The 17,597-nt window shown below is 44.6% G+C and overlaps 1 protein-coding gene and 1 pseudogene across 2 annotated transcripts in view; both read right to left on the reverse strand.

The window, feature by feature from the left end:
- The window catches only part of PDSS1 (decaprenyl diphosphate synthase subunit 1), a 40,434-nt gene extending 22,885 nt beyond the window's left edge, over positions 1 to 17,549 (reverse strand). For both annotated transcript variants that reach the window (XR_013337163.1, XM_077772422.1), the window contains exons 1-4: positions 17,371 to 17,549; positions 11,629 to 11,693; positions 11,068 to 11,188; positions 8,288 to 8,418 (exon numbers count right to left, since the gene is read on the reverse strand). Coding sequence is in view for 1 of the 2 variants with exons in the window: in XM_077772422.1 (XP_077628548.1) it covers positions 8,288 to 8,418; positions 11,068 to 11,188; positions 11,629 to 11,693; positions 17,371 to 17,490 (437 nt within the window). In the remaining variant the exon portion in view is untranslated. The remainder of the gene's footprint in view (positions 1 to 8,287; positions 8,419 to 11,067; positions 11,189 to 11,628; positions 11,694 to 17,370) is intronic.
- LOC144238592 (E3 ubiquitin-protein ligase Mdm2-like) lies at positions 2,436 to 7,108 on the reverse strand (annotated as a pseudogene).
- Positions 17,550 to 17,597: the final 48 nt, after the last annotated feature.

Raw genomic sequence — 17,597 nt, forward strand, 5'->3', positions numbered from 1 at the left:
CAGGCTTGGGCTTATGGCCCTGGAATTTCAATCTTCAAAGTAGGTATCTTCAAAATCTCTCTGCTCCACCTTCACACTGCCCTCTCTTCTGTGTGCATCAACCTCCCTCTGCTTTCCTCTTACAGGGAGACATATGACTGCACGTAAGGCTCATCATATAATCCTGGATAATCTCCCCATTTCAAGATTCTTAACTAATTGCTTCTGCAAAGATCCTTTCTTGCTACATGACATAACACAGGCTCCAAGGATGAGGAGGTGCATACCTTCGGTTCGGCCATTTTTCAGCCGGATGGGTTTTTTTATTAAAAAATTTTTTAAATCTTTACTTTTGAGAGACAGAGAGACAGAGCTCGAGTAGGGGAGAGGCAGAGAGAGAGGGAGACACAGAATCCAAAGTAAGCTCCAGGCTCTGAGGTGTCAGCACAGAGCCCGTGGTGGGGCTCGAACCCACAAACTGTGAGATCATGACCTGAGCCGAAGTCAAAAGCTTAACCGACTAGGCCACCCAGGCGCCTAATGGTTTCTTACCTTCACTAGCCTCTTTTGTTGGTGCTCAAACATTTCCTTGTCAGGGATCCAATTCTTCAAATTACCTGCTGTCACTGAACCTGTCTAAAATCTCCTTTTGTCCTCATTACTGATAGTACACGGAAGTGTCTCATCTTCCACTGCGGCAGTCAGGTAGAATGAGTGGGCCCACAGGGTTCCTGACCATCTCTCACTGTCTGCTTGTTATGCTTGAGTGTCATCTTTCTGTTTCCTGGCCTCTGTAATCTTGTTCCCTTTTCCTGTATTCCTTACAAGCATGTTGAGGACGCTACTGGCATGAACACCAAAGGTGCCTTTCATCTAAAGAACCGCAGAGTTCAGGAGGGATGCCGGAATTAACAGGTCACTGTCCTTGGTCACTGGCTATCCACCATCTGGCTATCCACCATCATAAACCCAAGCAAGCACACCAGGCTCAGTGGAGTCTGTTTCTCTTGGTCGAAAACACATTTTAGGCTTGATCATGAGTCAGGAACTCAGGAGACATCAAGAGAAAAGAACTGACATCCAAGAGCAGCAGCTCCTGGTATTTACCTCCAGAGAGAACAGACGCCTGCAAAGTGCATCACAAATGATGCAGGGTTCATGTTGCTTATTTTCTTGCCACCAAAGAAGTACTGCAGAGGTTTCGGGATCTTTGAAGGCATGGCGAGCAGCCCACCAGGATGATGTCTTAGACTGGTAACTTATCCAGGCTGGCTTTGCACAGGGCTTCCCCCACAGATTCTGGGCACTACAGAATTAACGCGGCATTTGTTTTTTGTTTTTTCAGACTGGGCACAGCGAATCCAAGCATAGCTGATTCCTTTAGTGATGAAATCATCCTGGTGTGGTGGGTGCCAGAAGAGGGTGTGTATGTGTTTAAAAGCCCTAGAGGCCTCTTGCTCTAATGTTCCCCTTATGCTTGAGCTTGACCTCATCAATGAAATGGATGACTCTCTGGTTATCAAAATCTCCTCCACCTTAGTAGGTATCCTTTATTATAAACTCTACTTTAAGATCCTTTTTTTTTCTTTCTTTTTTTTTTAATTCTAGAGAGTGCACAAGCGGGCGAGAGAGAGAATCTTAAGCAGGTCTCATGTTCAGCTGATGCAGGGCTCAATCTCACGACCCTAGGATCATGATCTGAGCTGAAAGCAAGAGTTAGATCCTCAACTGACTGAGGCACCTAGCCGCCCCTTAAGATTTTTTTTTTTTTTTTTTTTTTCATTTCTGTAATGGGGCGCCTGGGTGCTTCAGTTGATTGAGCGTCTGACTTTGGCTCAGGCCATGATCTCATGGTTCGTGAGCTGAAGCCCCACACTGGGCTCACTGCTGTCAGCACAGAGCCCACTTTGGATTCTCTGTCCCCTTCTCTCTCTGTCCCTTCCCTGCTTGCATGTGCGTGTGTGCAGTCTCTCCCTCAATAATAAACATTTAAAAATTCTGTTTTTTTATTAATTCTTGTTAACAGTTCATTTTATAACTGAACATATTCAACACTCCTGAGCACCTCATGGGCTGTTGCTTCCATGCATTTATCTTTTTAAAGCACTATTTATAAATGTCAAAAATTCCCTACCATATATAATTGAAAGCTGGCTATATGACACACAATATGGCCACAAACCTTTAAACAGTTGGTTTTTTTTTTCAAGCTGAAGAAGCACTGTTTTGTAAAGACTAAATTGAACCCCGATTGAGAATCTGAACAACCAGTAAGTACAACTACAAACTTTTCACAATATGATGCCACAACTTACAGTTATCTCCATAAGCCAACAGATGTCTACATGCTAATCAGTATCTTTAAAACCGTTATTAAAAATGAAAGCAAACTGGGTGCCTGGGTGATTCAGTTGTTTGAGTGCATGACTCAAGATTTAAACTCAGGTCATGAGGAATCATGGGATCAAGCCCAGTATCGGGCCCCGTGCTGAGCATGGGCACTCTTTGAGATTCTCTCGTCCCAGGCTCCTCTCCCCTGCCCGCATATGTATATCCTCAGTTTCTTGGGACTGGGAGTCTTGTGTGATTTTCTCTTCATTTTCCTCAGCACAGATTCTCTGGAATCCTTCACTGTAGTTGTTTTATAACCAGGGACATCAAAGCCCTCTATTCCTTGCATTGAATTTTCTACTTTGGCTATTGTAGCCATTTTTCCCTTTATCTTCACAAAGCCAATTCTCACCAAGGGCTCAACATCTGCTGCAATGAGGTGGAAGGGGAGGTCTCACTTCATTGCATGAAGTTCACTTCCAACAGTCAGCTAAGGAAATCTCAGGATCTTCTTCAAATGAATCTGTATCACTCTCACCTGCCTGATGCAGTTACTCGCTATACCTCATCATCTTCATCTGATAGTTCTTATCCATCCTCATTAGGACTATCATCTTTAAAGACTCAACTTTAAATGCTACACGAGATTGATCTGAAACTGAATCTTGATCCAACTGGTCACCTCAATGTTCACTTACACCAGCATCAAGATCCGGGTTTGAAGTCCCCATTCATTCACTGCTACTGCTTCTTTCACAGCGTATTTTCCTTACTGCACACAGAGCAAGGCCTTCATTGAACGAAAGGAAACTATCAGATCTCTGGCACTTTGTCGTTTACCAGGTAATTCATCTGAATGTTCCCTGGTTCACTAACTGCTCTCCTTCTAGGTGAGATACGTGGTCTGGAAGCCAAATCTGAAGATGAAGGTTTCTCTTCCTGTAGCACTTGCATAGGGCCCTTTTGGTCACTCGCACCTTCAGGGTGACCCGTTTTCACTCATAGATGTGCCCAAATCTGACAGTTCATGCTGACTGACCAGTACACCAGGTTTCTGCAGATCCCTGTATGTATTTTCCTGTGCTCTGTCACAGAGAAACCTGGCCTCCAAAGTCCAGGAAGAGCACTGGAACAATACACGATATGCTGTTGCTTCTCATCATGTAATCATTTAGTTCTACTGGTCAAGATAAAACAGAACTTCTATTCCAGAACCATCAGCATACTGTATCATATAGCTCTAGTGCAGAAGTTCTGAGCCATAGATCTGTGGATGCCCAAGGGGCCATCTTTCACTGTCTAAGTGTCGTTTTGTGCACTGACAGACTTCGACAACTTTAAAAGCTATGCCTTTGGTCTAACCAGGGTTTCTCATTCTGCAGCTGGAAATCTGTGAGGTGCTTCCAGCACCACTGGTAGACACAGACACATCAGTACTGCATCTGCCTGGTTCAGTGTGGAACAAGGGCTCTATGTTGGTGACCAAAGGTATCTGTCTCTAACTGCCAGAGAATACAGCTGCTCCTCACCAATTCGGGTTTTACATGACTGCAGCAGGGAGAGCAGGGACCCTGGAGGCTCCCCAGTGCCCTTCACTGGGTGCACTGAAGATGGACATCCTGGGCCTTGGTGATCATTCTACTCACGAGGCCCAGGCCACCAGGATGCCAGAATGCACTAGGTCTGGAGAAGGAGGCTCTGGGCGGTGAAAGTGGCAGGGCCTTAGTCACAGGGCTTAGGGGTGTCCCTCAGGCTTGGGCTCTTGCTCCATCTCCCTTCCAGCCACACAGGGCCATGCAGGCCACAGAAGGAGCCCAGCTGGGTGCCTGTTGTCCTCAAGGTCCATTTCGGTAATGAATAGGATACATCAAAAGGGCCATCTCCTAGGTTAAAGTTGGCACCAATTTCCTGCCTATCCCACAAACAGCTATGGAGGTAGCTGGCTCAGTGATTGGGAACACAAAGAAACCAGGAATGGCTCCCAAATCATTATTGGCCTGATTTTAGGAATCATTTAAGTGAGATGGTGCTATAATGACTGTTTTGTATTTTTCCCAGGGTATGTTTTTGGAATTTCCCATGTCTCTATTAGAATCATAAAAGTCACCTCCTCCAAATTACTCGATATACCTCATCATCTTCACTTGATAGTTGAATGTAAGGTTTTTAATCACACTTGGACCCTTGACATAGTAACTAATGTGAAATGGCTCTTATAATCTGTACCAGCTAATCCCATGTCTGCCTTTGTAAAATGGACCGGTGGGATTCAGTGCCACCTGACGATCTGCACAATTAAGACAGATATACACATGCCTAATACAACGTGAGCAGTCCCATCACCCCGATCACTGGCAGTGATAGCCACTTCCAGTGCCGGAAGATTTCCACCCAGGAATGGATGGTGCCAAGATCGATGACAGGAGCAGGTCCCTTCAAAGAGGCTGAGGAGCAGGGGGTTTGGATTGTCTGAGAAAGATGAGACGCCACAGCTGTGCTGTAATCAGTGGGTGGGGTGATTTTACAGAAACCTACTTACTATACAGCTCACTTTTGATATAGTTTCTTTGAAAAGGTAAGTCCTGACCTACAGTTAGTTTGCTGAACTCTGTGGCAGGTAGGGTTCTCTGGGAAGCCGACTCTGAAGTATAAAGTACAGGATGCCTGTCTGTGCAGGAGTGCCTTCGGGATCAACAGCTGTGAGGAGGAGAGGAGGAAGCAGGCCTGGGTAGAGTGAGACATTTCTGCAACACGGGCCCATCCACTGCGTGCTCTGGAGCCAGAATGGCCCCTCACCTCCCTCTTAATCCCTGAATGTGGGCTGGCTTGAGAAGTTCATGGCCGCCAGCAAGAGGATTTTCTGCAGCTCACACTTGAAGAGGCTGAGGACTGAATGTTCTCCGTCAAGGAGACCCGGTCAGCACTGAGCCCTTCACTGAAGAGTTCTTCAATAAGAAGGATCTAGGCCTAGGGTGTATTTCAAACCCACTCCAGCTGTTCTCTGGACCTTTCAAGTCTGAGTCATCTGTTGTGTGCACTCCTACTTTACCAGCCCAGGTACTATGGTTATTAGGATATAGGCAGGAAATGTAAAGATTGAGACTTAAGCTCTTCAGGACCATACTGCCTTTTAAGAATATAAGCTTAAGATACCCCTCCCCAGAAAAATGCAAATACACAAAAAATTTTGCATATAATTCTAAGGGATGCACAGACCTCCATAACTCCCATGGACCTCAGGTTAAGAAGTCCCAGAAATCTAGCAAGGAATATTTAATGGACAGCTAAAAAGTTTAATAAAGGAAAGAGAAAAAAAATCAGTAAAAGTAGTTTTCTCCCTTGGTTTTTTAAATGTTTATTTATTTTGAGAGAAAGAGAGAGTGTACATGTGAGCAGGGAAGGGGCAGAGAGCAAGAGAATCCTAAGCAGGTTTTTGCACTGTCAATGCAGAGCCTGATTCAGGGTTTGATCCAATGAACCATGTGATTAGGACTTGAACAAAAATCAAGAGCTGGAGGCTAAACCGACTGAGCCCCCCAGGCGCCCCTCCTCCTTGCTATTTCTTAGGTATGTGTTCTATTCGGTTTTTTAAAACCCTCACCAGGATTATGATTTACCTACATATTACACATTTCACAAGCAAGAAGATAATGTCTGATAAGCCGCAGGAAAGCCATTAAACTTTGATTGTCAAACACTAAAGTAAGGATCTCTCAATTCTCCCATCACCGACAAGCAGATGAAGTACTGGAATGGGTTCTGGTGCTACCAGGGACGCCTCTGGTAGCACTATCTACAAACAAGCCCTGAATCTACAGCTACCTTTGGTCAATGCTATTTTAGATCTTTCTCGGCAAGCAGAACCAGAAATGGCCCACGTCTTCAGAAGCTCCCTGCCTCCCAATCTGCTTGCTTTAAGAGTCACAGAAGTAACAGCTGGACATTTAGCTAATTACGAGCCTGATTCAAAAGGGCTTTCAGGAAGCACGTATTCTCAAATCAAAACCACACTGAGATACCACCTCACGCCAGTCAAGAGTGGCTAAAATGAGCAAATTAGAGAACTCTAGATGCTGGCGNAAATTTTTTTAAAATAATAAATAAATCTTCTAAAACCTAACTAAAAAAAAAAAAGGAAGCACATATTCTCAAGACGCTGGGTACTGTGGGATACCATGCCACTCAAATGCATGCCACCACTGGAACTCCCACCCCAATGCCAGACACTGTCTGTGCGCTGTGTCTTTGGTGAGCCCTGGCGCATCATTTATGGGAGAATAAGGCCACAGCTAAAATACCCCAGGGAAGGCAGTGCTGAATTTACTTTTTACTTTATTTAAGTCAACACTATCCACAACACGGGGCTCGAACTCACATTCCTGAAATCAAGAGTCACCTGCTCTACCAACCAAGACAGCCAGGCGCCCCTCGAACTTAGTTCTTAAACTAGCAATGCCTTTGTTGTGTTATACCCTCCATGTCTTCTGTTAACTAATGGCTTCAGTTTCAGTAAAGCAAACTGAAAAAATCTGCAACCATGGGGAGAGCTGGAGAGGATTCAGAGTGATACAGAATGTTTGCCTTCCCAGGTCATCTCTGAGGGTAACAGACTGTGTTATGCATTAATCTGAGAAAAATACAAACACACACTCTCTCTAGTCCAGTGGTTCTCGGCCAGGGATGATTTTGGTCCCCCGGGGATATTTGGCAATGTCTGGAGACATTTTTGGTGCTCATCAACTTGGCGGGTCGTGCGACTGGCATCTTGTGGGTGGAGGCTAGGGATGCTGCTAAACATCTATAATACACATGACAGCCCCCACACAAAGAGTTATCTGGCCCAAAATGTCAGTCGTGTCACAGCTGAGAAGCCCTGCTCTAGGCTGCGTGAGTTGTATTCAAATTTGGTCCATTTCTGCGGCTCTGCCTCCCAGGTGAAGTGGAAGTGGCCGCGAGGACGGTGAGAGGCCCGCTGCCAGATCTCTGTTCACACTGCACCGTGAGCACCCGGCAGCCTCGGGGACAGGTGGGAGCCCCGGGAGGTGACGTGCTGCGCAGCAGCTGGAGGCGCAGCAGTGGGGAAAACAAGGCCAACATGGGCTGAGGAGAGCAGCTGCTAAGAGGCAACATCTGGCCCTCCTGGGGCATTTCTCAAAGTACGAGCTACTGGGAGGAGGGGATATATACAGGTGTCCAGCCCTGGGGAAATGGATGAGTGCATTACGGTGCACTGGAATTTCCATCAGTACATCACACACTGTAAAAATAACCATGAGTACACTGCAGCAGCGTGGTAAAGACTGGAAACACAGCTGGGAGTAAACAAAGCAGAACGCAAGCCTGTGTACATGGTATGACTGACTGCGTACAAGAGGAGAGAGGATGAGATGAGGGAACTGTAAAGATGGCTGCTTATGGTGATGGGTCAATCCTTTTTCCTTTTAAAATCTCCTTTAATACAGTGGTTCCGATGTTTAACAATTTTATGTATGTTCGAAACACAAAAGTTGAGGACCAACAGTCAAAACGCCTTCTTTCAAGATTTTTCTTTGGCAGATTTTCTGAAGGACACAGGAAGGCAGGCTCTCGGGAGCGTGGTGCCCAGCCTCGGAGCACTGTGGGCGTAGCTCATGACTTTATCAATAACCTCTGGACTAACTGCTCTGTGTGTATTATGATTACATGTGTGTATACACCCTGCTATTCTTTACTTCAGAGAAGAAGAACCAAATTTGGCTTTTAAAATTCTTTTCAAAATGGCTATTTGCAGCCGAAGTTGTTCTTTGAGGACATTAAAGTGTGAAAAAGGAAGATGCCTAGACCAGCGGACTCTGGGGACTCAAAGTCAGAAACTACTCACCACACAGCAGATTCTTAGATAAATGCTACCTCTTCAACAGGGAACTAAGTGGCAAGCTTGGGAAGGAAGATTTGCCGAGGATTTAAAAAACCACCAGAGTGAAAGCCAGTAACTCACCGGGAGTTATTATGATGGATATTACACGCCCGGGCCATTAGCACCACAATAATTGGTCGAAAGGCTTTTCCTTTTCCATCGAAGTAGTAGTCAGACATTTCCTTAAGCTCAGCTGTAGATATGACTAGTTCCTGGAATAAAGTATCTGTGTCAATATGGCATACGATGGCACAAAAAGTCAACAGGATTTCTTCTACAAAACCCTGACTTGATTTCAGTGGATTCACTTGTACTCGGAGAACTCATTTCACTTGAGAAATGCCACACTCAGTTGGAAAAGGTTCCAACACTGTACGGTCACAAACCTGGCTGCCCTGCAGCTGGGCCACAAGCAATGCCTGGCCCATCTGAGAGGGCTAAGGGCGACGGCGAGCAGTGCCACCTGCCCCAGTGATGGACAAGCAGGAAAGCAGCTGGTGGCCCAGGGGCTCTGGGCCAGTGACAGCTGGATAGAGAAAGGAACAGGGGCTGGTGGCAGCTTGGAAGATGGAAGGGACAGGATAAAGACGGGGAGTGTGGGAGCCAATGAAGCCGGTGTTAAGGGAGTGTCTGGGGTGTGGAGGCAAAGCTGTGTATCTGGCGCAGGAAGATAAGATGGCAACCAGGGAGAAGCAGGGATTAGGAAGCCTGACTCAGCCAGACAGGTCAAAGGTTCACAAAGTTTCAGGCACAGGTTGCCTGACTGTGAGGAGCTTAATACTGAGTTGGGGGCGATAAAATTTTTTTAAAATATAAAATGTTCAGAGTGGTAACCTGGGTGATGATACAATGAAATCAAATGTAGTAAGGGGAGCCTGGGTAGCTCAGATGATTGATTAATCGTCTGACTTCAGCTCAAGTCATGAACCTGTGGTTTGTGAGTTTGAGCCCCGCATCCGGCTCTGTGCTGAGAGCTCAGAGCCTGGAGCCTGCTTTAGATTCAGTGTCTCTCTCTGACCCTACCCTTCTCGCATTCTGTCTCTTTCTCTCTCTCAAAAATAAATAAAGATTTAAAAAATTTTTTTTAAAAAATGTACTAAATTAAATCCAATGCTGTAAAAGTTCAGAGAAGGGAAAAATCAGTGTGGGCTAGAAAAACCAGGTATTTAATGGAGGATATAAGCTTTGACCTGGGATTAAAGATTAAGAAGGATTTTGGTTCGTGAATGGGGGAGAGCCTTCCAGGCGTTAGACATGTGTTTACTGTCTCTGCCTCTTGAGGACTTGCTAGGATGAACCACAGCTTATGTCCCCAAAGCAATGGGAGCTAAGAATGGACCCAGAGGACCCTCAGCCAGACTCAGGTGAACACAGTATACAGCGAGCCAGGCTTTAACTCACCAAAATATCGACTTTAGTACCAAACACGGTAATAAATGCAGAGATTACAAAGTAAAAGGAGTCCCACAAGGAGCTCAGTCTAGAGGGGGAGAGGTACAACAATGGTCACATTACACAGTGAGACGGGTGCTGCTCTGGAGGTAAGCGCAGCTCTTCTGGGAGCACGAAGGGAACACTGCTGGCTGGGGACGGGAGCCAGGAGAGCAATGGCAACAGGGCCACAGAAGTGGGCGTGGCCTGGCCTAGACAAGAAACAGACCAGGAGGATGTGAAAGAAGAGCAACAATTTCAGGATCCTGCCTGGGGTTCCCAGGTGGTACCTTCAATGAATAGGAAAAACGAGAAAAAACAATTAGGAGAGGAAAGTAGCGTTTCAGAGAGGTTACACTGAGACAGTCATGGACATTCCATGGATGTGACCAGGGAGTAGTTAGATGTGTGGTTTTAAGAGAGACAATTCAATCTGGAACATACGATTTGGGAAGTGTTCCACGTAGTTGAGAGTGGTCAACAGTGTCCAGTGTTCAATGAAGTCAAGGGAGATAAAAACCAAGTGTTCACTGGATTTAGTGGAAGGTGCTATGGAAGCTGTGAGCTGGCAAAGGCAGTTTCAGAGGAGAGCCTGGAAAGGCAGGTGCAGTGGGACGCTGGAGGAAACGTGAAGGGGCCAGAAGAAAAGGCAGGGAATACCATACTGGAAGGGAAGGGGGAACAGGGGCTCAAGGGATGGCCCTTTAAAGGATGAACAAACTGGAGCACTGACACTGGCTGTGAGAGAGGGAACAGGTAATTGTGGGACTAGTTCCTAAGGCACTGAGGAGGCAAAGGGCACAGAATTAAGATAGAGGTAAAGAGATTCCTGGAAAGGGAGGGAACGCTTACTTCACTGAGGTGGGAGGAAAGCGTGCAGATGGGTTTGTAAATAGTAACAAAGCAGGCCCCCCGAGAGTGACTCCTCAAGGCCTCCCCTTGGCCTATCAAATAGATATTTGGGAATAGACTGATATTCCTATCAAATAGGAAGTAGCCGTTGCTATGAGAACAGGAGAGTGGGGTAACGGTTTGAGGAGGAAAGTAGAGAACCTTAAAAGGGAAGGAAGCTGATGAGGGGCACATGAATATTTCTGGACAGTTATCTGAGAATCCACCAAAAGTTTTGGGGAATAAAGCATTTAATAGATAAAGCCCCATTTGGGGGCAGTTTGGCACGGATCTCCAAGCAGTTCAATGTGCCTGCAGCAGGTGAAGGAATAGGGGAGGGTAAGTACGTGCTGCCCATACCAGTGTTTTCAGGCCCCCAACTCTGTGATAACGCCACTCTGGACGGTGACATGTACTGCACTGTCCATACTGCTCCCCTATGTTGCTTAGGAAACATCTGGAACTTGACACTCGTGAATCAAGTTTGCAATGACAACGTATACAATTCTAAGAAATCAGCACCGTGAAAACTGCCTCACCTTTCTAATGTCTTCATATAGATCTTTCAAGTCTCTCCAACCGAGTTTGAAAGGATCAGTGTATTTCTCACCACTCCGTGTTTTACTACAACAGCACGCTGCCGACGTTGTGTGATGGAGCCTGGGACAAGCACAAATGCACACAACATAAGACTGAGCGCCATTCTATTAAGCGAGATAATTTCTTTTTTAGTAAGAATTATATACACATATATACATAACACTTGCTGGAAATTAAGCATGAATGCCCAATGGTCGTTGTAATTTAGAACAACACAAAGAATCCTGTTCTTGCTCAACAACACATCAATAGTTTATTTTTATAACCAGGACCTTGAGAACCCACCAAATCAAATACTAAACTGTTTCTTGTGTTCGGAGTTTAAATTTCATTGTACTCCCATTGTTTTGAAAAGGCAGAGGTCACACAGAGCAGATACTGTGGCATGTAGTGAAACGAAAGATTCAATTTGTTGGAGCAGCTCCCCACAGTTTAGAACAGAAATTTACTGGCAATATGGCTAATAATTTTAGTGGTTGTGATACAGATTTTAAACTTACCGTGATATACTATACCTCTGTAAAAAAGCAGATGTTAAAGTCTTCACAAGATTAAAGTACGGCATCTATAAAATAAAAACATTAACAAACTTGTAAGAATATTCATGCAAAAACTATTTATGATGCCAGATAAGTAAAACTTCCCTAATTCATCATGGATATAGTCTTTTTCTTTCAGTTGTCCCTTTGTAGGTAGATTACGAACTTTAGAAAAACCGAGAATAAAATTTCCTTATTACAAAAGCAGTATTTGTCATTACGGGATAAATAAGAACACATCTTTAATCTATCCCTCTCTCCAAAGAAAGCTAGTTTCCATATTCCTATATACCCTTCCAGACCTGAAAAGTAGTTTTCAAACAATCTCCTTCCATTTAACTAAGATTGGTCAGAGATTAGGAAAGATTTTATATTCCTAAACCACTTTAAAACAAAGAATAATCAAGTTCCCCCAAGCATCAGCCTGGATGGTGAAAGGGAAAAAGATTTCAATATTGAGGAAAGAAATTTCCATTGATACATGAACAGTGCCTATTTTAAGTTCTTATTCCCAAACATGCTTGGAAATGGTACTTCTTGATCGACAATGTAAGTTCAGTGATATGTTTCGAAAATATTAACAATTAAAGATCAAGAACAGAAGACTACAAAAAGATTTAGAGGTGGTGACAACAAATATTAGCTCCAATGATTACTGAGCACTATTACGGGCCAGGAAATGTGACAGGCATGGGGGAACCAAAGATATAAAATGCTGATCTTAAAGAATTCAGGGACACAGTCATTTCAAAAATTACTAATATACTGGGGTGCCTGGCTGGCTCATTCAATAGAGCATGTGACTCTTGGTCTCAGGAGACAAGAGTTCTAGCCCCACCTTGGGTGTAAAGTTTATTTAAAAAAAAAAAAAAAAACACACTAGTTTACTAATTTAATGTGGTAAGGGCTCTGTATTTGAAGTACCTATTTTGGCAAAAGGACAAATTTAGCACAAGAAAAATAAAACTAATCCACTATATTTGTAACAAAGCCTTACAACGTGCTTTTACACTATTTGACCCTCACAACTGCTTGCTTTCATATAGCTGGGCAACTAGTAGTTCAGAAAAGTCAAGTCTAAAAAACTGATATACAGATATGCTAACAATATAGCAAAAGGAAAAGGCATCTACAAAACTGTATGTATTATGTGATCGCAACAAAAATCTTTACATACATGCATGCACAAATAAGATACATGACAGGGTTTAAAAGTATATACACCAGGATATTAAAAATAGTTATTTCTGAATAAATAGGATTGTGGGGTATTTTTGTTTTATTCTTTTTTTGGTTTTGTATTTTATGACTTTTCTCTAGCGAACACATACTGCTTTACACATATTAAAATGACAATAAAGGTTGACTTTGCCAGGCAGAGAGTCACCAAGGAAGACTGGCTGAGTTCTAGTCTTTCCACCATAGCATTATACGTTCATTAAACCAATAAGAACATTTATGATGTCCCAAGAAAACGAGGTGATAATTCTCTTTTGATTTTACCATTATAGTACATTTAACCGACTTCTTTCAGCCTTCGTAACTAACTCATACAAATTCAGTATTTCATTATAATACTCAGTTTGAGACCTAATCTAACCTGGGGTGAAGAGTTAAAATTACATGGCTAATATGAGTGCTGTGAACCACCAGGCAGCCTCACAGTCATTAAACCCATGGTCTGTGGAAGACGGATCTTGTTTCAAATCCCAACGTTTCCTGGCCATGATACCTTGTGACATCTTTCGGATAATACCTGCTCATGGAGAGATGTTGCAATTAATCTGGAGAAGTTGTGTAAGGCTCTTAGCTCAGATCCTAACACGCTGTGCGCATTTAATACAGTCTGTACAGATCTGTAGTATCTAAAGTATTTAATGTCTGGTATCAGTCAAGGTATCTTCTGCTTTAACACGGACCAATGTTTTCCAAAGTGAGGCTAGAGGCGCTCAGAAGAGCGTAAAGTATTACAAGGTGGTTGTGAGACCAGAGGCGTGCCAAGTGGTATGCTGCTACTGGCAATGATAACAACTGTTTTCCAATTCCCTATCGTTCCCTTCCTTTCCATCATATACTCACCCCTGAAAGCCAACCTTGCCTCCCGTAAATTTACTTAAAAAAAAGAAAAAAAGAAGCGCTGAGTAACAATCAAAAACATACTGACCAATGATCTGGCAGTAACAAATGTACAATGGCTTTTATCTTTTTTTTTTTTATTCCACAAATAGTTTATTGAGAGTACTAATGGTCAGTAGAATATCCATATAAGCATGGATTTTTCTTTTTCAGTTCCATAGTCCCAAAACCTAGAATAGTCCCTGGTACATTTTTAGGAGCTGTATAAATATTTGTTAAGTGATTTTGTTGAAAACTTATGACAGTATATGACAGTGTTAATTGTTCATAATCTCTTTAAAATACTTAGTCATGGACAATGGGGTATAAATGTGTGTATGTCAGTCTCTATAACCCACAGACATCTGGTCAACAATTCAAATATTCTAATACATATTCCAGAGGCAATTGGTTACAATGGCTTTTATCTTACTACTAGATTTGTTATTTACTTATTTATTTACCGAGAAGGAGATAGATGGAGACCAAGCACGAGTGGGAGGTGCAGAGGGAGAGAGAATCCTAAGTAGCCTAAACAAGGAGCCCTATGTGGGGCTTGATCTCACAGCTGTGAGATCATGATGGGAGCTGAAATCAAGAGTCTGACGCTTAACCAACTAAGCCATCCAGGTGTCCCTACAAGATTTGTTAATGCTACCAATGGAGGAGGTGGGAGAATGTACACACGTCATGAAGTAGAACTGTGTCTGAGGGCAGAGGTGGCTTTACTATCGTTGCTCTTTGTCCCCAAGGACTACCAGGCTCTAAGAAACTTGAGCTAACCAAACTCACATGCCTGAGGTAGACATCAGAAGGCTAGTGTATTCATGTAAGTGAAAATACCACTGACACACGAATCAGAAATATATGGCATTGGCATCATCAGTGCAGTCCCTCCCTCTGGTCCTTAAGGCAGATGTAGAAGACACTGAGCATATGCTTGGCAGGCTAAGGGAGTTGCTCATTTACTCAGTGGGCATGTCATTAAAATACAAAAAAAAAAGGAGGGTGAGGAATATATCAAAATAAAAAGCTTCTGCACAGCAAAGGAAATAATGAACAGAACGAAAAGACAACCTCCTGAGTGGGAGAAGATATTTGCAAATCATCTATAAGGGGTTTGTATTCAAAATATATAAAGAACTCATACAACTCAACACCAAAAAATGGATAATCCGTTAAAAATGGGCAGAAGACATCAACAGACATTTCTCTAAAGAAGATATACAGATGGCCAGTAGACACATGAAAAGATGCTCAACCTCACTATTAGGGAAATTCAAATCAAAACCACAATGAGATATCACCTCACATCTGTCAGAATGGCTACAATAAAAAACACAACAAGTATTAATGAAGATATGGAGAAAAAGGAACACTTGTGCACTGTTGGTGGGAATGCAAACTGGGGCAGCCACTGTGGAAGACAGCGTAGAGGTTCCTCTAAAAATTAAAGAGAATTACCATAGGATCTAGTAATTCCATCACTGGTATTTACCCAAAGAATATGAAAATAAATGCTAATTTGAAATGGTATATGCACCCCTATGTTTACTGCAGTATTATTTATAATAGCCAAAATATGGACGCAACCGAAGTGTTCATTGATGGGTGAATGGATAAAGATGCTGTGGTACAAATACAATGGAATATTACTCATCCATTAAAAAGAATGAAATCTGGGGCGCCTGAGTGGCTCAGTTGGTTGAGTGTCTGGCTTCGAGACTGTATGATCTTGCAGTCTGTGGGTTTGAGCCCCGCATCAGGCTCTGTGCTGACAGCTCAGAGCCTGGAACCTGCTTCAGATTCTGTGTCTCTCTCTCTGCCCCTTCCCTGCTCATGCTCTATCTCTTTCTGTCACTCAAAAATAAATGAACGTTAAAAAGAATTTTTAAAATAATGAAATCTTGCCATTTACAACAACATGGATGGAGCTAGAGAGTATAATGCTAACTTTCCAACTGAAATCAGGTAGACAAAGACAAATACCGAAGGATTTCATGTGAAGTTTAAGAAACAAAACAAATGAACCAAGAAAAGAGACAAACCAAAAAACAGGCTCTTAGCTATAGAAAACAAACTGCTGGTTAGCAGAAGGCAGGTGGTGGGGGGATCGGGGGATGGGTGGAACAGGTGAAGGGTGAGGACGGAGAGGAACACTTCTCTCGATGAGCACTGAGTAATATACAGAATTGTCAAATCACTGTACTGCACACCTGAAACTAATATAACACTGTATGCTAATTACACTGGAGTTTAAATAAATAAATAAAAAAGGAGGGTCAAAGAAAAGAAGTATCCGGTGCTATCGGATGGTGGGCCCAAACATCTCTCCAAATAATGCCTTCATCTGTGCTACTACAAGTATTTGAAGTCTGGCTAGGACAGGAGTGAAATGGATCCCAGAAAAGCCCTGAGACTTTCTTTTCCCATATTCTCTTTTTACCCTCGCTCAGTCTGCTGGCCCTGCTGCTATTCTCTCTCCAAATGCCCATTTTGGATAAGGTGTGGTATGTATCCACCTTGGTACAAAGCAGACATTTATAAATGCTACATATTTCACATAGGTACCTGGTGTCTGAAGGGTACATGGGAATATGAAGTGCCCCAAAGCCAACTAAAACAGAAGAGTCCTAAATTCACTAAACTTTTTAAAAAGGAGTCTTGTGAGTGAAAGAGAAACATAATAATTACTATGTGACTGGAGAAGTCTCTAAATAGGACAGCGAGTCTACACATTTTGCTCAGTTTCTCTAAACAATATGGGCCTACCCCATGGCACGTTGAGAGTCAACGAGTGCAGGGAAGACTCATGGAGCCACAGAACATGTCAATTTACAGGGGCCACAAAGGGAAAAAAAGGTGACTGGGCCCAAGGGCTGCAGGGCGGAGAGTCAAGGAGTCACATTAAATCAAAGTTCAACGTTTTTCTACTTGTGACATACTCTGGCCTTTTCTCCTTGCAGTGACCTTCTATCCCGTCCAGGTAGGCTCAACCCGGGAAGCAACTACCGAAAGACTGAAATCCGGTCCACCCTGAGCATCAGCCCTACACGAGGCCTTTGCCGCCTATTCCGAGCCCACCTGGATCCCCAGGATCCCTGACCACTCAGAGCACCTTTGGCTCCAAAGTCCTAATTAAGACCGGTCATCCGGAAGCCCTGGGTGTAATTCGAAAGGAAACAGCTGCAGTCAGTCTCCAGGCTGCACTCGGTCCACGCGCCAGGAGACAACCTGGCTGCTCCCCCTCCACTTCCCAAGACCCGGCTCCTCATCCACCGCTACTTCCCCAAACCCCAAAGCGCCAGGGTCCCCAGGACCGCGCTTTGCAGTCTTGCGCAGGGCGCCCCAACATCACGCTGACGCCCGGCACCCACCCCTCCACGCCAACCTCTCCACGTCCCCCGGCGGGGCCTGGGCCCATCCGGGCGCCCATCCAGGCCCGGGTCCCACTACAGCACAGCCTCGCGGTCCCCCGCTCCGGCGCACGTGCCGCCCTGTCCCATTCATTCATCCGCTTCGCTGTCATTGGCGCNGCCCGCTGCCCGCCCCCCGCCCCCCCCCGCCGCCCCCGCCTCAGGCCCTCACCTGCACGCCGGCGGCGGCAGCGGCCGGCGGCCCTGAACGGCCGGAAAAGCAGGGCCCGGGGCTCCGGGAAGCCGGCCTCCAGGAGCAGCAGCGCCGCCAGGGCCACCGGCACGAAGCCATGGGGTCCGAGTCTGAAAGCCGCGGCGGAGCGCTGGCTCCGCCTGTGGCCGGGCGGTCCGGCCCCGGGGACCCGGAGCCGGAAACTTGGCACAGGAAGTGCTTCTCCC

The sequence above is a fragment of the Crocuta crocuta genome, unplaced genomic scaffold, assembly GCF_008692635.1.
Source record: "Crocuta crocuta isolate KB4526 unplaced genomic scaffold, BGI_CrCroc_1.0 scaffold96, whole genome shotgun sequence".
Lineage (NCBI taxonomy): Eukaryota > Metazoa > Chordata > Mammalia > Carnivora > Hyaenidae > Crocuta > Crocuta crocuta.